At 43.7% G+C, this 19,965-nt stretch overlaps 1 protein-coding gene across 4 annotated transcripts; it reads right to left on the bottom strand.

The window, feature by feature from the left end:
• Positions 1 to 1,038: 1,038 nt before the first annotated feature.
• Positions 1,039 to 17,675, bottom strand: LOC136424011 (F-box/WD repeat-containing protein 8-like). Of its 4 annotated transcripts, XM_066412414.1 has the most exons (11): positions 17,196 to 17,675; positions 15,760 to 15,864; positions 13,088 to 13,252; positions 12,545 to 12,633; positions 8,962 to 9,107; positions 8,126 to 8,325; positions 7,364 to 7,600; positions 6,714 to 6,841; positions 3,430 to 3,603; positions 2,527 to 2,643; positions 1,039 to 1,625 (listed from the first exon to the last, which is right to left on the bottom strand). In XM_066412414.1, exons 1-11 carry the CDS (start codon positions 17,643 to 17,645, stop codon positions 1,484 to 1,486), a joined length of 1,953 nt encoding a protein of 650 aa, XP_066268511.1. In that variant the 5' UTR covers positions 17,646 to 17,675; the 3' UTR covers positions 1,039 to 1,483. The 4 variants fall into 4 exon arrangements, with proteins under 4 accessions (XP_066268511.1, XP_066268531.1, XP_066268524.1 ...); XM_066412434.1 differs by lacking the exon at positions 17,196 to 17,675 and having other exon boundaries at positions 15,770 to 15,864; XM_066412427.1 differs by lacking the exons at positions 15,760 to 15,864; positions 17,196 to 17,675 and adding an exon at positions 14,910 to 14,945.
• Positions 17,676 to 19,965: the final 2,290 nt, after the last annotated feature.

Genomic DNA, 19,965 nt, shown 5'->3' with positions numbered 1-19,965 from the left:
TGATGAGGATTCAGGTAGGATGCATATGAGAGTGAACTAAGGTGTACATGTGAGTACTTTAATGTACTGTCACCAATCAAGGAGGTTAAATATACAAGAAGAGCGGACGCAATTTGCCTTCTTTCAGGAGAGTGCGTTTCAGGTGTGAAGTAACAACTTCGCGTCAAGGTGCTAATTGCCCCCAATTTGTATATTTAACCTCCTTGCACCAATGGAGATTTTTCAAATAAACAAATAAACTCATAAACAAGCTCTCCGGCTCAATACACGCAACCCGACGAGTCGCGAGTGTACCTCACGGCGACTGTGCTTTTCTCTCTCCCCTCCGTTGGTTATTATCTCCATGTGAAATGGAGATATAGTTTTGGGTGTGGCTGTCTGTCTGTGTGTGTGTTTCCGTACATAACTCAAGAACCTCTTGATGGATTACGATGATATTTGGTATGCATGTGGGCATGTCGTACAGTCACATGCTGACATCTAGCTGTTACTAATATTATTGCAGCAATCGGTCGCCACACTAGTACTGCTGCAGTACTCCAACTGGATAATAGGGGTCGCTTTTGATCCATGCGGAAATCACACGGTGATTCAGCACTGCAGCCAAATAATAGAGGACGCTTCTGAGATGGAAGATATAACAACAGTCTGTATCTGAACATTGTGGTTGATAGCGTTAATTATGAAATCCACTTGTATACACAGGTTTCTTGGGTTATTTCCACTGATATACTTGTTAAGTACCTTAGCAAATGCCTCGTCTTCCAGGAATCGACGAAAATGTCAAAGCCATGCATTCAAACAAAAATAAGAAAATGATATTTCAGTCATTGTTGTTCTTTGTCCTTTCTAGAGAATGCTTCTTTCATTCTTGGACAATCTTATAGAAAGTATTTGTATTCCCACTTTGGAGAATCTAGATCTAGTATGCAAATAATAGGTCCTTTACAAAAATTATAAGGCATATGACATTAAACCTTGTAATTTTGCGCACGTGAAAATCACACGTAGCAACGAATAAAACAATCTTCTGGGATGTTAAGATCATCATCATCTTTATTTAATATCATATATACAGCTATGTACATCCTAATTCATATTCTCATAAACATTACCATTTACTATACAGCTCTATCTAATTACAAGAGAGAAAAATTATATTTAAAAACTGTGGATACAAAGAAAAGTTATTACAATTTCCAGGTGACTTTGACCCACTGTTAAGGTCATAGGTTAACGGAAACTTCCTGTCAACTTTGACTCTTAGTTTGGGGTAAGTCTAGAAGTCAAAGGTTACAACTGTACATGTTACAAAAATCACAGCAGAAAATTTCACATATTACCCTTACTAAAAATCTACACCAAAGTTTATATCAATAAATGATACATTGCAGTATCTCTGCCATCAAAAATGACCCGTCATGTGTGGGATAGAACCGTACACTTTAAATTCTCAAAAGTCTCTGCTGGAAATTGACAGCTGTCAGACTGCGTCGTACGGCATGGCGAGGCTGATGTTGTAGTTGTAGCCCTCGGGTTCATCGTAGTCGGCCTTGCAGATGTCCGGGACGTCGCGCGTCGTCTGGTCCACCGAGAAATCGTACACGTTGATCCGACCTTTGACACTGTAACAACAGACACACGGGTCATGCGGGGGTCTGGAATGAGCCGGGTCACAGCTTGAACTGCACATGGGCAGTGTGAAGAGTTGTGGATGGTATCACTCACTCACTCACTATCCGGTTTAACGTCTTCTTTTCCCCATCATCTGGGGGTTTGACGTGCTTGCATGCTGATGATGTCAAAATTAAAGGCCCCCGAGATATAAATGACAAACAAAACACGTCTGAACAAGTATTAAGCATGATCTTGACAAGAACTGTTTACAACACAGGGGTCTTCACGTTGTGCAAATGTAGATCAAACCGTGAGCCGTCCTATAGTGGGAAAGATCTACATCCTTCGAAATATCATTAGAAAAGAACGTACTTAGTGACCACAAGATGCAACGAAAACCAGATTCTAAACTTGACTAAATAGGAACATGAGTTAAAAGACAACAAAACATGCAATATGTAAAGAAAAATTTTCTCTTTATCTATAGAAATTTGTTGAGCAATCTGCCAGATCTTTGGTCCCTCAGCAGTTGCTCAGCCTCTAGCTGACTTAAAGCGGGTGTCAGTAGGCACTGCATATGAATTTTAGTTCTGTATTCATTATATTTCTTGTAAATGGGATGAAGGATGATGAGCGAAAGTGGAGCCCTACTCTGGCTGATGCCTGTGCTGATCCATGAGGTCCTCCCGGCTGCAGGAGGTTCCCAGGTAGCATGCCGCGATCACACACACACACGGACATATACACACACACACACACACACGCACACACACACACACACACACACACACACTTACACACACACACGGACATACACACACACACACACACACACACTTACACACACACACACACACACACACACACGAACACATGCACACACACACACAGACACAAGAAGAGACCTACTCTGGCTGGTGCCTGTACTGGTCCATCAGGTCCTCCCGGCTGCTGGAGGTTCCTGGGTAGCACGCCGCGATCAGGTGGGGGCCGCCGAACCGGCAGTACTGGATTGGGTGGACTTTACTGCAGGGGGAACAAGCAAAATGCACAGTTCAGTAAAAAAAGTCACCATCTACAATTACAATTCCCCATAGCTTTTTCTGCATGCACAGGTCCCACAGACAGAGCGAGCCCTCCCGGGCACCTTCCAGTTACACCCACCCACATACACACAAGCACGCACACACACAAACACACACACACACACACACAGACACACGCACACACACGCACACACACAGACACACACACGCACACACACACACACACACCTGAGCTTCATCTCCCATAGTTTGTTCTGCGTACGCAGGTCCCACAGACACAGCGAGCCCTCCCGACCACCGCTCACAACCTTCCAGTCACACACACACACGCACACACCCACCCACATACACACAAGCACGCACACACACAAACACACACACACACACACACACACACACAGACACACACACACAGACACGCATACACACACACACACACACAGACACACAGACACACAGACACGCATACACACACACACACACACACAAACACAAACACACACACAGACACACACACACACAGACACGCATACACACACACACACACACACACACACACACACAGACACACACACATGCACACACACACACACCCTCACCTGGGCTTCATCTCCCAGAGTTTGTTCTGCGTGCGCAGGTCCCACACACACAGCGAGCCCTCCCGACCGCCACTCACAACCTTCCAGTCACACACGCACACACACACACACACACACACACACACACGCACGCACACACACACAAAAACACACACACACACCCTCACCTTGGCTTCATCTCCCAGAGTTTGTTCTGCGTGCGCAGGTCCCACACGCACAGCGAACCCTCCCGACCGCCGCTCACAACCTTCCAGTCGTCCATCTGGACACACGACACGCCCAGCGGGTGGGCATACTGGTTCAGAACCGGCCTGGGAGTCCGCAGATCAAACACTCGCACCCTTGGGTCAGGAACAGATAGTCATGTTACACCTACCCATGCATATACATGTATACACACACACGCACACACAACATGCCCAGCCGGTGGGCATACTGGTTCAGAACCGGACCGGGCGTCCGCAGGTCAAACACTCTAGGGGGCTGGAACAGATCATGTACATGTTACACACAAGTTCATGGATTGAAATACTTCTACAACTGTTTAATCCGGTACAAAATTATGATTCATTATACTGAGGCAAGAATTTGCCATATCTACTGTTGATTGGCAAGGTGGCCTTCTGGTTAGGGTGGTTCACTTAGAACCCAGAGGTTATGGGTTAAAACCCATGGCAGGCCCGAGTGTTGTGCCCTTAGGAAAGGCATGCACTTAACAGGTATTTCCTCACTTGAAAATGAGTAGCTCCTGAGGTTTGTGTTTGAGGAGAGCCACACCTCGAGCACGTTAAAGATCCCATCTCACTCACTCATCTCACTCAAGAGTGGGGGTCCATCCCAATGTGAGTGGATCAAAACCTATATACAGTGTAATGGCCACAACTGGGAAAACTACTGCCATACTGAGGTCACCTGAGTTAGCACCAAATGGCAGCCGCTCCAGACCCTTGTGATTCAGCCTCGCCAATTGTAAGCTCCTCGCAACTCAGTCCCTGGCTGAAGTTAGAAACTCACTCACTACAACATGTCTGTTCATTTTAGAGATGTGTTGGATATTGAATTCAGCCACATCTTCCCCTGCATTTCGTGGATCTGTGCCAGGTGATGCTACCCACTGCAATTACCTGTTGTTTGTGCCCCACTATATCCAGCCACATTTCATAGCTGTACTTGATTGCTGTGACAATGACAGTTCCACTAGTTTGAGCAGCCCTATTGAGGTCGACTTCTGCGTTCAGTAAAAGGGTAATAAAAGAAACGATTGATTCCCAGATTGGACTATTGGTGTATTTCTAGCCATTACCGGTGCAGTCTGGGGGTGTTCCTGTGGTGTAGTGGTCTGCGCCTCTGATACTCTGCCACATCTGGTTCAAATTACTTGGACCAGAAGGACTGGGGTTCAAGCCCCAGGTAGGACACCTCTGGACAAGAGGCGCATTGAGTTATTCCAAAGACTTTATAAAAATGCTACATACTTCTGAAACAGTATGGAAGTTAAACACACTCCACTGCCAGTGGACTAGCCCCCTGCTGCAGTGATTGCACCACAGTGTGGCCCCAGGGCTATGAAACGGAGATGGGCACTGCCCTATACATCAATTATGGTGTGGGAGTATTTTAACTTTTAACTTTAACCGTTGCAGTCTGGAGTGATGAAACTTGTGCAACATTCAGGAGGGTGCATGTTCCACTCCCGACCAGGTCATACTCTGACTGATACATCCTGAAATACCAGTGGACTAGCCCCTTGCTGTAGTGGCCCAAGGGCTATGTGATTTTTGGACTTCTAGGACTTTTTGAAGGACTTTTCGCTAACTAAATGAACCTGTATAATATACTATGTTATATAAATAGTAAGAAGTGTCAGTCTGTTTGGCTACTAGCAGTGGAAGATTAGTCTAGCTCACTATGTGACAACGAGCAAACATTTTCCACCTTGCATAACAATAATGAATGAGTTACTGTTACAGTAGTTCTCTCAAAGCGTCTCTGTAGCTCAATAAGCGTTCCGAAAGCCCGCACTAAGAGGCTGAGCAACTCCTTTCTGCACACTGCTATTCGGCTCTATAACAAGGCACTCTATCAGTGGTACCATCAGCACTGTTTTTATTGTATTATATGTTTATATGTATTATATTGTTTTCATTCTCTTCACGTTATGTCATACGTGATAATGTATCAACATGGCTAACTTGATTTAAGAAAGTTTGGATTTTACTGTGCAAGTTTTTCGAAATGTAATGGTATTGTGATTATTGGAATTGTACATGTAACAAGATTGTATGTTGAAACACTTTTGTACTAAGAACGGAATTCGGATTATGTTGAAACATAATCCGCGAGCTTCTTACTGAATAAAATCATCATCATACTTTGTTACTGCATGATGGATGTAAGCTATCCAGTACATTATAACTAACAAGAAATCGACCTTCTATCAGAACCAATCAGGAAAAGAGCTGGCTCTATCACCAACCAATCAGGATAATGGGCAACAATAGAGGCCATCAATGACAGGATTGCTCCACTTCATCCCAGGAGGTCTATATGTCGATCTCGTTACCATGGTAATTAACACACATCGAGGACAGGAAGATCAACACCAACCATCACAGCTAACGACAATCCAGGCCTCCTCATTTGAATTGTATGGTTCAGGCGTCATGAAAAGTCTGTCTGTGTTTAAAACTTTTGGATGCTTACAGTTACACCTAGGGGGTGGATACCGGTTCGCTGGACCTGGTTCGGACCTTTATAACATCCAAGAACCGAGTCAAAAAAAACCTGAGTCCAAAACAAACTGAACAAAGTACAAATATATTTACTGTTTTGTTTCATAAAAAGTGTTTTGAGTCTCCCCTTTGACAAAAAAGGCATTTAAAATAAGTGCAACATTCAAATATCAAACACTGGTTTATTTTGAAAGTCTTCTCACCAAGAAACTTTTATAGTTGTGCGTATCAGTATTAATTCTCTATGCTTAATATTGTTCTAATAAAACAAAACATCAACTGGACAGGGTCAGGTCCAGGTTCAGGTTCGGACCTGACCCTAAATCTCTGGACCTAAACTTGGACTTGGACGTTATTAAGCCAAACCGGTATCCACCCCTAGTTACACCACTTCCATTGGGACAGAAGAAAACAAGATGTTGCATGTTGCTATATATGTACATCAGTAATGGTTACCCTCCTGCTACAAGTGATGTCACAGCCCTTTCTACTGGTCTGCTGTGTGGACAAAGATTTGAGCTTGAAATTGCTCCAATTATTTCTGACCAAGTGGAATGCAATGAATCACCTACTAACAGTGAACAATATATTTTGGGTTGAAAGGTCTGAAAACTCATTTTACTTCAGTCAATCTCCTTTAAACAATACAGATTCCAGTCACCTGTTGTTAGTCATGTACCTTCCCTTATATGCTGAGTTTAACAAAAAAAATTTGTCACCTTTTATCTGCGGCCCCCGTGACCAGCATGTTGGGTGGACTGTTCCGCAGGTTCATACAGGTGACCTGACCCCGGTGACCTCTCAGACTGGTCAGCTGTTTCCCTGTGTCCAGGCAGTAGCACTGGACCTGCAGGGCGAAAGTGAAAGTAAAAGGTGAAAGTGGTTTCAAACCAGTTTAGCTCAAATAAAAACAGTCAACAGTTGAGCTACTCTTCCACTGGTTGTGACAGAGAAGACAGATGTTATGTACAGTATTTACAGGTTCATTTTACGGGGAAATTCCCCTAGCTCTTTTCGACAAGTGCAATGAACAGTGGGTCACAGCTTAACATCCCGTCCTGAGGACATGAACATGAGGAGACACCATGAGTGTACCGATAGTTGCCGAATTGGTAAGTGCTACTAGACTACCACACCAGTTTTACCTGCTGTGAATTTAGGAAGACTTGTTGGTTACCATATGTTTTATTGCTTTAATTCTTGTCACAACATTTGTTATCCCTATTTTGAGGCATCTTGTCTTTTTTGCCCATTTTGTTTTTTATTTTGCGCTCTTGCAATAAATTTTGAGTCTGCAGATCATGATATCATGATATCATGATATCATATAAAAAACTTACTTCTGGTGACCTAAACTCGAAAGACTGACCTTGAAGACGTCCTCTAAGGAGACTCCGAAGCAGGTCGAGGCGACCGCGGCCCGTTCCGCCGTGGCGTCCAGACACTCGACCACCGCGCCGTACATCGAGTGGAACCGGTGTCGCTCCTCAGGCGGGCGGTCGGGGCGGTGCGCGTACACGTCATAGTCCGTTGCCATGACAACCAGGTGGTCGGACAAGGCCTTATTTGGCGGCTCGTTCTTCTGCACCAGAGTCAGGTGTGTCACCTGTGGAGAAAGTCAGGAACAGTCAGAAAGCCCACAAAAAAGCACCTTACATATAGAACATTCACATTAACAGTGATCTCAATGAAATTTAGCAGCCAGCAGACTAATTTGAGTTTTTCATAAATACGGGATCAAACAAACAACATGTAACCTGATAATCTCACAGGACTGTGCTACCAGAGAAGTAGGGGACAACAATGGGAATTGTCACTCTTACAACAATATCAGGAGAGTAGATCTTGATATATAAAGACTACATGACTTTCTATAGGACACGTTAGATAATCACGTAATATTACAGGCAGTATAATGGGATTTCTTGTTTTTCAGCTGTTTTCATTTTGTCTACTTGCTTGATTTCTATTTCAACATGTCTAAGAATGAATTTTGGGATACAATCACTGTGGCACGTCACTTCTTATTTGTTTTAAGAATGGAGCTGCTTTTATGTTGCTTGATTTTAGAATCTGAAAAAACAAACAAATAAAACAGTTCTTTATTACAGGTTTTAACATTATTGCTGACCTTCTTGTCACAGCTGAAGTTCTGTCGGCAGTGCCAGACCCCCACCGCATCGGGAGAGTCCACCCTGACCACCGCGCCACTGGCCGACGCCACCACGGCCCCCCCTGGGCAGGTGCAGACCTGAGGGGGGCCCCCCTGGTCCATGCTGAAGTGGTGCAGGGGGGTGCCGCCATGTTCTGTACTCCAGATACTCACATCGCCTGGGGGGAGACAATCCAATGAAATTCAATCAATGTAGAAATTAAACATGGAAGCAAAAACTTCATTTCAAGCGTGTTTGGAATGTACATTTCTTTAAAGTAAAGAGGATATATTCTTTTCACCAATAAGAAGCGATATGCTTGTATCCCAAAAGAAGGCCACACCAATTTATTTTCTTGGTTCTCACTTCTCAGACATATTTGGATTTCTTTTTAATCGAGCAAGAGAACAACTTGACTATCCACTCCCTGAACTGTTTGTGCCAAGGTACAAACTTCCCATCAGACTCTGTTTCATGTTGATTTTCCAGTTCAGCGCTGTAACTTCAATCTGACAAGAGTGAATACAGGAGGTTTGAATTTGTGCTCACAGCCTTATCTTTTCTTCATGACCTCTTGCTGAATTTTTACCAAAAGGTAATGTCAAAGGAGCTTGAAGAAAAGAAATGGCTGTGACCTAGTGAAGAAAAAATAAATAGTTTTAAAGTTTACGATTCTGAAGGATTCTGCATAACAATTGACATCACAGAAGCAGTGGATTGCTCACTCCTTGACAAAGACTGGAGTTGGACAGTAAAAAAGTAAAAATTTTGCATTGGAAACTACTGTTCCACTTAGAAAGAAAAAAAGACGTACCACTCCCGAAAGAGGCGACAGTGACGGTGGGGTTTACGGAGACGTTGCAGACCGCGTGCTCCTGCTCCTGGGTAGTCTCTAACAGCACGCTGGGCGTGTTCTCGTCTGCAAGAATGTCCCAAAGCCGGACTATGCCTTTGGAGAACCTGAAAAGCACAGGGATCGGATTACAGTAGGTCATCTTCCCTGCAAGGTGGTCTTGTGGTGAGGGTTGTTGGTGAAGAATCTAAAGGCTCTGGGTTCAAATCAGGCCCAACATTTTTTTACCCTTTAGGCCACACCAATTCAATTTCTTGGTTACGGATTTTTTTTTTTAATTCTAGCACGAGGACATCATTAAAACAGAAGGCTGGCCAGGGGTGAAAACTTGCACCTGACTCCGTTTACCCCTGAAACTGTGTGCATCAAAGTACAAACTTTCCTCTGAGATTCCGTTTTCATGTTGATTTTCCAATCTAGTGTTTTTTTATAAATTCCGTTAACCAAGAAATTAAATTGGTGTGGCCTTACCTTACAGATATTTCCACACTCGACACAAGTACCAAGCTTTAAAGATTTGGTTAGGGATGTTCTCTTGGATAGGACATAAAGGCTGCCTACCCCATTGTTTCTACCACGAAATTAAATCACCATAAATTTAGATCCATTTACAGTTGTCATATTGAAATTTTCTTCCCAGCTCTCTGCTTTCATGTAGTCCGATTGCTTCTGAATTTTACCTTAAAATGTCCAAGAAACATGTAAATAAACTGGCGTGGCCTTAACTTTGAAATGACAATTACATTTGTATTAACAATTACAGATACCAAAAGTTTTGAACAAAAGTTTCAAAACATAAACAAGAAACAAGTGATTGAATTGAGATGGCCTAATCCAGGAGGATCCCACAAGCCGATGAGATTATCCGACTGTCAAAAACACTAACAATTTTATTGCACGACAGACAACAAACCCCAGTAATCAATAACCAAGGATCAGAGTTTGTCCTGGGGGTACCGGGGAGGGGGGAGACTTTGGGGGAAGGATTAGACGTAAAGCCTGCCGCTAAGGAACGGATTAAGATGTGTCTTTGGCAATTACATGCTGGGAATGTCATCTCTGTATAGAGGATTGGGAATGGATCCTGATCCAGTTTAGTTGGACTGAAAGCTTTAATTTCTGACTTCAACTTCTTGTAACTGGAAAATATGGTAAATTTGAAGAGATCTGCTAAATCAGCATTATCCAAGAGGTGCACACACTTTAGATATCCAGGTATAAAACGCTTTTTAATGTGGCGGTTATAAAGTACACTTGTATGAGTTGAATTAGATGCTACAAGTACAATACGGAGAGATACCACGGCCAATGTTATGTGTGTGGTCCTGTTTGTGGGTCTGTGATCAGCACAACTCAAGAAGTTGTGTGTAATCCATCTTTATGATATTCGATATGTTGATAGGTGTTTACAAAATGAAGGGCAAGTTTGATTATCAGTCTCCTAGCAACTCTCGTTGGCACTGCAGCAAAAATTTGAGCTTTTTGTTTCATGTTATGAAAATGCTGTTGTTGAGTTTTGGATGGTAGATAGCTTGTCATCATAAACTTCATTCATGTTAAAGACCAAAGCTCAATAAACCTTGTCAAACTGTGTGTCAGCATGACTCGAGGAGGCCCCAAAAGCTGAGACTTTTACGATATCGATAAGCCATCCCAGGGTGTGACAGAGTCTGTGGTGTCAGCCTGATCCGTCCTGCAGCAGGGATTTACCTGATCTGTGCTAATTCCTCTTCCCAAGATGATGCTTCATCCTCCACAAAATCAAGAGGAAAACTTGACTACTGGGAGAGCACAAACTTCTCCCCAATAAAACTCTCCTTACATCACATTGAAGGTTCAAAATAATGGGTGCATAATGTACTTTCGTGCACCCAAAACTGGAGCTGTGCACCTAACTTTTGACAGGGGGTGCACCAGTGCACCTAGATATTTTTACAGAGTTACATACGTACAGGTAATATTGTACACTAGTTAGTACATGACTTGTACAGATACAGCATATTCTTGTCAGAAAAGCTATGTGATACTTGCTTAAGATTTTGAAGCTATAGCCTATAGAATTTCAGATGCAAGCTCCAATCATGAAAAGTGTACATTTTTTAATTAGCTTTTATTTGGAGGTTTGACAAAAAAGTGATTGGGAAAACTGTGAACTTGAAAAATAATATAGAATATTGTAAGATTTACTGAACATGTTGTAGATTTACAGTGGTGAGCATTCCAGCCTTTTTTTCAGACACTTGTGAAAGTCAGGCCTATTCATCACTGAGTGCTGCAAATATCACAGCTACATTTCTCTGTCATGTCAGGGTTTGGAGCGCTGATTTATGAACAAGGTTTGTAAACTGGAGAATCTGCATATAAAATAGACCATAGAAACAACAATGTTGGCAACAGCAAGTCAGTTTCTTGTTTTGGAATCTTTCAGTGACAAGTATGAAGGAAAATCTTATTCCAGGACTTACAATACCCATCTACAACCTACAGCAGGGCAGGTTTAGTAACTGAGGTATCTGCAGAACATTTTCCCACATTTTAGGTAAAAATTCCTTCCAACTTGCAATTTTGCAGGGAACAGAGTTTTAGAAAATGTATGGATTTTTTTTAGAGCTGTGAACCAAAAACTGCAACATATGATTCATACATGTTGGTGACAACAGGTTCAACGGTGGGAGGGACAACAACAGCTTCAACAGCAGGTACACACTATGTTCCACAGGGGGAGTGCAGGCATCAGATTCAAAAGCCTTACTATTCCCATTGAGGTCTCCCACAAGGAAGCTCTAAGACAACACGATCTTGAGACAGTAAACCTGTGACACTTCTGAGACATCTTGGACTGGACAGGCTTAATGTCTTGATCGTCAGATTATCCTTAAGTGCCAAATTGGCCCAAGGCTGTGTCACCTGCAGCCACCTGTCCTGTACAGGGACCTGAGGAACATTAAGGCTGGGGTGTGGAGTTAATCTCGCTCTTAAGGAGTCACCGCAAGTTTCTTGCACCGCAGCACAGGTGTTAACATCACCACCAAGGCACGGCCAAGTCGGTTTACTGTATCACATCAAGTTTGAGGGAACAGAACTATAACTTTCTTTGGTCCCCAAAACAAAAAACAAAAAAAGGGTGGAGAAAACTGGCTACTGGATTGTTTGTAGTGCCCCAATAGTAGTAGTATCCAGTATTATATTATACTGCTGCGGGGTTCCCTGACGCAGGGGTAGGCAGCAGTTGGCCAGTCTTCACACAGCGCCTCCAAGCGGCTCTGTCCAGCGGGTCCACGTTGGTGAGGCCGCACTCTGTAATGTCCTACTTAACACACTCAGTCCAGGATTTGGTCTACCACAACTTATAGTCAAATAAAGTTAGTTAGACTAAGGGATAGATGGAATGAGTTCTCAAAAAAGGCATCAAAAACCTCACCGGGAAGACAATCAACAAAACAAGTAAAAAATGATCTGATAAGCAACAAATCAAATTGCTTATATGTACACGACTGGGATTAAAACAAGCATGAGGTTGCCATGGTGACGGCCCCGCCCTTACCCTGCCACGATGTGCGTCCCACAGGAGTTGACCGCGGAGAGGAACCCCCCGATGGCGCACTCCAGATAGTCGATCTGCCCAACACGGCTCTGGGAGAGGAGGAAATAGTTTTTGATAGTCTCCACACGAGGGAAATGTTCATACTAATGCTGAAAACTACGGTACGTAACCAATGCTGGCAAACTTCGCCCCCTTACCCATACCCTGGAAATACTGGGTGCATGTGCACTTTTTTCACGTTGATAACTTTTTGATTTTTGACTGTGGGACTATCACACCAAGATATTTGTGTAGAGTCATATACGTAAAGGTACTAATATTGTACACTAGTATAGAACATATTCTTCAGACATTTAACTTTTAAGTGCCCAAAATAGTAAAAAAAAGATTTTTATATTACTTTCTGTGCACCTAAATTGCTAGATTACAATGTAGGTCCAACTACTCCTCAAAATGAATGTCTTGACCTGCATACTGCTTTGCAACTATTCCAGTCCCACAGACAAAATTACATGTAGCAGCATCCTGACTAAGTTAGTTCACCTTCCAGTTCCCAGTGACCATCCTATCTGTCTCGATGTGCGTCTTGACGACCTCCTTACTCTTCTGTCCCGCTGCGCTGTCTGCGCTGAAGTCACAGCCAAGACCCTGCCCCACCTTCTGCCATAAAACCTCATCATCCGCCAGACTCCTCCAACTGGAACTCACCTGAGAGAAGTACACAGAAAGTTTAGTTTAGGACAGGCCAATTTGCAACCTGTTTCCAGGTTTCTAAGACATCGTAAAGCAAAGATATAGCATAAGATCAGGACGAAAGTGCTGGGAGCATTAATGAAGGTTAGACATCCAGGTAATTAGATGACTTAATCAAGCAACTGGGGTGTCCCTGTGGTGTAGTGGTCTGCGCTTCTGCCTCTCACCACATCTGGTTCAAATTACTTGGACCAGAAGGACTGGGGTTCAAGCCCCAGGTAGGACACCTCTGGACAAGAGGCACATTGAGTCATACCAAAGACTTTATAAAAATGGTACATACTTCCACTCTCTTGAAGATGTTTCTCTTCACTAACTACACAGGAAGTCACCAGTAAAGACTTCTTGTCCATCCAAATTGATGTGAGCAAAACCAGATATAAGCCCCCCCCCCCATAACCCACATCATAGGACACACACACACACACACCCATGTCCCTATAAAGAATGTCAACCAATAATCAGCACTTAACTGATGGCCGATACTATTCCACACCCTCATCTCATGTCTTCCAATCTAGAGTAACAAAGCCAGGCTTGAATTAGACTTTTAACAGCCTGAAACAACTGCAAAACTAACAATTAAGCCTTTCACAGTGTGGCCCTTGCAGTCCTTACCAATCTTTATTGACACAACAAAAGTACAGCGACTCTCGTAAGGTCTACTTGTGAAGGTTTACCTGTGAAGCCTGATTGTACCAGACTTTACAGCCCAGGTAATCTCAGGTAATCTCAGGTAATCAGTGTCTTCTCTTCTCACCTGGACAATCAGTCCGACTGATGAAACCTACAGTCCCACTTAAACAGGTGTCAGGACCATTCACTTTCACTGCCAATCACTTTCACTGTCTAAGGCATTACCTATTCCTGTCTTGTTCCCTTCCCCAGGGCAAAACAATTCAATTCGTTGGTTTTAATATTCAACAAATAAAAAACAAATAATGATATACTGAAAGATCAACATGAAAATAGAGTCTGTGGGCAAAGTCTGTACCTTGGAACACACAATTTCAGGGGGTGAATATAGTCAGATTCAAGGTTTCCTCCTAGCTTTCTGTCTTGCTAAAGTGTTGTCCGAAAACCTCAAAAACTTGGTGTGGCCTTAGATCAAATAGCTGTAGAGAAGCTAATTAGCGGGCTAACGTGCTAACGAGGTAACTCCACAGCTCAGCATCGGTAACGAGCGGAGCGTCCCCGGTGGGAGAAGGGTTATCTCATTGGCCTTGGGCTGGACTGGACGGAGAGTGATTGCACTCTGGGGACTGTAAACTTTCCTAACACAGTAAAATAACATTCTAAACTTCTGTGTGCTGGTTGAAAGACAGCCAAGGCTACACAGATGGCCCAACACTGGTCTGTGAGTTTGAAACTGTAAAGGTTTTGGGCTCTGACCTAGAAAATGTAGTGTTTTTTTCCATGCTTGAGACATGCAGCAAGTCCTCCATAACCAGGGGTTGTAGCTTACCTGTGCTAGGTGTTGTACCATACCTGTGCCAAGTGTTGTACTCTACCTTTGAACACCTGCCAAGGTGTTGTAACTCACCTGTGCACACCTGCATAAGTCCTCCATGCCCAGGTGTTGTAACTTACCTTGCCAGGTGTTGTAACGTACCTGTGCACACCTGCATAAGTCCTCCATACTCAGGTGTTGTAACTTACCTTGCCAGGTGTTGTAACGTACCTGTGCACACCTGCATAAGTCCTCCATACTCAGGTGTTGTAACTTACCTTGCCAGGTGTTGTAACGTACCTGTGCACACCTGCATAAGTCCTCCATACTCAGGTGTTGTAACTTACCTTGCCAGGTGTTGTAACGTACCTGTGCACACCTGCATAAGTCCTCCATACTCAGGTGTTGTAACTTACCTTGCCAGGTGTTGTAACGTACCTGTGCACACCTGCATAAGTCCTCCATACTCAGGTGTTGTAACTTACCTTGCCAGGTGTTGTAACGTACCTGTGCACACCTGCATAAGTCCTCCATGCCCAGGTGTTGTAACTTACCTTGCCAGGTGTTGTAACGTACCTGTGCACACCTGCATAAGTCCTCCATGCCCAGGTGTTGTAACTTACCTTGCCAGGTGTTGTAACGTACCTGTGCACACCTGCATAAGTCCTCCATACTCAGGTGTTGTAACTTACCTTGCCAGGTGTTGTAACGTACCTGTGCACACCTGCATAAGTCCTCCATACTCAGGTGTTGTAACTTACCTTGCCAGGTGTTGTAACGTACCTGTGCACACCTGCATAAGTCCTCCATACTCAGGTGTTGTAACTTACCTTGCCAGGTGTTGTAACGTACCTGTGCACACCTGCATAAGTCCTCCATGCCCAGGTGTTGTAACTTACCTTGCCAGGTGTTGTAACGTACCTGTGCACACCTGCATAAGTCCTCCATACTCAGGTGTTGTAACTTACCTTGCCAGGTGTTGTAACGTACCTTGCCAGGTGTTGTAACGTACCTGAGCACACCTGCATAAGTCCTCCATACTCAGGTGTTGGAAGATCTGCAGTGCCAGCTCCCTCGGCAAGCTGACCTCGAAGAACGGGATCTCGTTGATTTCATCCTTATGACGAAGAGAAAGAGGAAACAAGGAGACTGTTAGAACTGGCACAAACTTTATTAGGATGCTACGGAGCAATGTGTGGCGAAACTGGAGCTGTTGTAATTAAAAGAAACAAGCTAAGGGTCAACTGTTTGATCTAAGGTTACACTTTCCATCACCTGTGTCAAAACTGGCTGCTAACATCATCAGGATGCTGAAGCATAGTCTTCTTTAATTGTTTCAGAGTATGATTTGTACAGATTATGTAGCAAATTTTATATTTTCTATTTAGATGTCAAAAGAGTTGGAAGAAGATATATATATTGGCTAGCAAGCTGATTAACATCATAGGGGTTGGTTGGTTGGTTGACTGATTGGTTTATTGATCGATTGATTGATGATTCATCAATTGAAGACTTGAGCCCTGCATATCTACCGGCAAGTGCCGTTAAAACAACTTTAATGAAGAGACCCCTACTGCATTCAATGAAAACTAGACTTTTAAGCTAGCATCCAAACCTATTAATGTTATAGCTGCAGAGTGTTTGACTCCCCTAGCACAAATGTTGTACCCAACATCACCCTTGGCATGATGCAGGTTAAACACAAATCATGCAGAAACTTTTCACGACTTGTCACCTTCAGAAGTGCCATCGCTTGAGCCAAACGTCGCATGGCGGGACGGTAATTACTGAACATTTTTCTCATGATTAATACGTGCAGAAACACGTTCTGATGATCGCCCGTCTAACCCAGCCGCCAACGCGACAACCTGCTGACAGCCAGCCTGTCTGATGGCTCTGTAGACACCTTTGTAGTAACATAACCTCCCGGGCCAAAACAAATGTATTTCTTGGTTTCCGGACACTTAAGTAAAGATGATTCAGCAATAGGATACATTGAAAAGAGACTATGTCTTGTAATAATCTAAATAAAGCCAAAAGTCAAAAGAGGGATAAACTTGGGGCCACACCAAGTTGTTTCCTTGGTTTCCGGACATTTTAGTAAGAACAGGACAGGACAAACTTGAGTGGACTATTCTGTATATGTACAGCATTTTTGAATGGTATTTGTGCCATATTGGAGTCCTCTCCTTCCACCACCTTTTACCTCCCCAACCGAATTCAGGTACCCATTTTTACACCTGGGTGGAGTGAGGAAAATCATGTAAAGCCGGTGTCATATCAAGGGATTCGAATTCCAAGATCTCTGGCCAAACACCCTAACCGTTACGCAAACAGGAAGGCAATTCTTTTTTATATAATTATGCCAGAACCAACAAATCAAACCGCTCTGGCCTGAGTGTACACATTTTCCGGTCGGGTTGGCGCGGAATAATAGCGGCTGATTACCAGATCGGAGATCAACTGCTCCAGTAAGGTGTGCCGGGTCCCCTGTGGCTCACCCTGCCGTGCTGGCGAGACGGGGCCGGGGCAGGCGTCAGGCTTCAGTCTCTTCCGACTCCGACGCTCCTCTGACAGACTCTCCGTCGTCTCGCCCTGCAACAAGCGGTCTGCCAGCATAAACGGAGGGTAATGAGGGTTTGAACTGTCCTGATTACACGAAGGTTGCTGCGGGAGTTGATCTGTAGGCGTTTTTAGAGTTCTATTTTCTTGTTGTTGTTGTTTGGATGTGCCGCCGCCCCCCTCCCACCTTGAACCAACGGAACCAAACCCCTGAATTCTCGGTACACGTAAGTCCCGGCCCTGACCGCTTGGTCCCGCTGCTTCCTTGTGGTTTGAGCCGTGTATCTCCTGTTTCCATTGTTCAACAAACTTCGTGAGCTCGTCAGGACGAGCCATAGTGTTGTCGTGTTGATGCCCCCCTCCCCCTTTTCATGATCACATCAGACCGCCGCCATGATGGTTACCTCCACTGCGCATGTGTCAGGAGGGAAAACCCCCACTTCAATGACGTCAGTGCAAAACAACAACAAAGGAACTTTTTGGCAAAATTCATACCCGAAATCTAATGGCAAAAAAAGAGAATAAAGAAATGGATTAACAAATAAACAACCCATTGGAAATTTGTTGCAAAAATGTAACGCAGACTTAGGAAAATAAAAGTCACTGGTCTACTGTATAAAACGTTTGTTGTTGTCGACCTTACACAATGTTACGCAACCTCTCCCTCGGGGATTGCATTTCTTCATTTCAATACAGCAATGACCTTGTTAAAATAAAAGCAGGAAGCAGAGGTTCAATATATTTCCGGTTCAGACAGGCGCGTCCTGCTCAAGTTGTTTTGTCCTCTTGGGTCGGGATAACTTCACAACAAAACAGGGGAAGTTGCCGCGTGAGTTTGAATTTTGTTGAACAACAAAGATTTAGGGAAAGTTGCCAAAATACACTAGTGACAAGTTTTGACAAGTCCCAAGTCCGCGTTAGTTCTAAGTAGTGCCTAAACACAGTGTTCTCTGGCCCGGTGCCAAGTTGCACTGTAGGCGCACTGAAAGTTTTCTTTTGAGTTTCAACGTTTACAGTTGTGGTCCACGAACTTTTAATTCGCAACTTACTTAACGCCGTCGTTTCAGAAGTTGTAAGAAATAGTTTGTTTTTTTAATCTCTTGGCGAACTGGGAAAAAAATTGTAAGAATTGGAAGCACAGATGTGTCCGAGTGTTGGTTTGAAATGGTCACAGTACACTATTGCCGGCTAATTCCTCTGTACAATTTCTACTATTTTTCCAACGACCCACGGACTCTAGTAGAGACGCTCACCGCTTGGTCTACATTATCACTGATGTCCACGCAGATGTTAGGGTGACTAGCCTGGAGTCCAGCCTTCTCAGCTTTAGTTCGCTACCCAATTGCAAGCTCCGCTCTTCTTGGCGAGGAGCGGAGCTTGGGTACCGGACTAAATCTAAGAAGGCTGGACTCCAGGCTAAGGCTGAGATGGTTGGGCGTCAGAAAATGTGACGATTTTCCAACCCCACATCTGCTTGGAGATTACACACCGACCGCTCTGCTATGATTACATCAATTTGCTGTAAATCACTGCTAAAATTGACTTCCTGCCTAGAATATAGAACCCGTGGTGACGCGAGTAATCCACACCGCCAGACCGGCGCGGAGGAGACGGAATACGTTAGAATATCTTCACTCAGCGCCACAAATTAACGGCGATTGTCTACTGTCTGATGTGGTAAAATCACACTAACACGTATATGCTTGGCACTTAGTACAGGGGACGTCGGAATGTTTAGTTGAAGAAGTTTTGAACTGTCTTTGGATCGAAGTTTGAATCATCCTCGGCGCCACAAATTGCCTAAAGTACAGCAATCTTCAGTCTGACGAGGTATAAAATCACACTTACACATCAGTAGACAAGACTAACTAGTACAGAGGCCTGGACATTTGGTGAAAGAAACTTTAAACTCCCTTGGATAGAACAACATTTGAATATCTAACTACACTCAGCGCCACAAATTAACAAAAATTGTCTACTGTCTGATGTGGTAAAATCACGTCGACACGTTTAGTCATGGCGCTACTAGTACAGGGGTCGGAAAGTTTGGTTGAAGAAGTTTAAAACTCTTTTTGGATCGAAGTTTGAATATCTTCGGCGCCAGAAATTGCCTAATGAACAGCAATCTTCAGTCTGACAAGGTATAAAATAGCACGTTTAGACAAGGCCATGTAGTACAGAGCTAGGCCTGGACATTTGGTGGAAGAAACTTTAAACTCTATTTGGATCGAACAACATGTATCTAACTACACTCAGCGCCACAAATTTACAGTAATTGTCTCTTGTCTGATATGATAAAATCACGCCAACACGTTTTGGCATGGCGCTTAAGAACAGGGGTCAGAAAGTTTAGTTGAAGAAGTTTCAAAATCTCTTTGGATCGAAGTTTGAATCATATTCGGCGCCACAAATAACCTAATGAACAGCAATTTTCAGTCTGACAAGGTATAAAAAATCGCACTTACAAATTTAGACAAGGCTAAGTAATACAGAGGCCTGGACATTTGGTGGGAAGAAACTTTAAACTCCCTTTGGATCGAACGACATTTGAATATCTAACACTGCAGTCAGCGCCGCAAATTAACAGAGATTGTCTACTGTCTGATGTGATAAAATCATACCAACATGTTTAGACATAGCGCGCTAGGTAAGTACA

Source organism: Branchiostoma lanceolatum, chromosome 1 (genome assembly GCF_035083965.1).
Source record: "Branchiostoma lanceolatum isolate klBraLanc5 chromosome 1, klBraLanc5.hap2, whole genome shotgun sequence".
Lineage (NCBI taxonomy): Eukaryota > Metazoa > Chordata > Leptocardii > Amphioxiformes > Branchiostomatidae > Branchiostoma > Branchiostoma lanceolatum.
The sequence above is the reverse complement of the archived record's forward strand: the minus strand, read 5'-3'. Positions and strand labels throughout refer to the sequence as shown.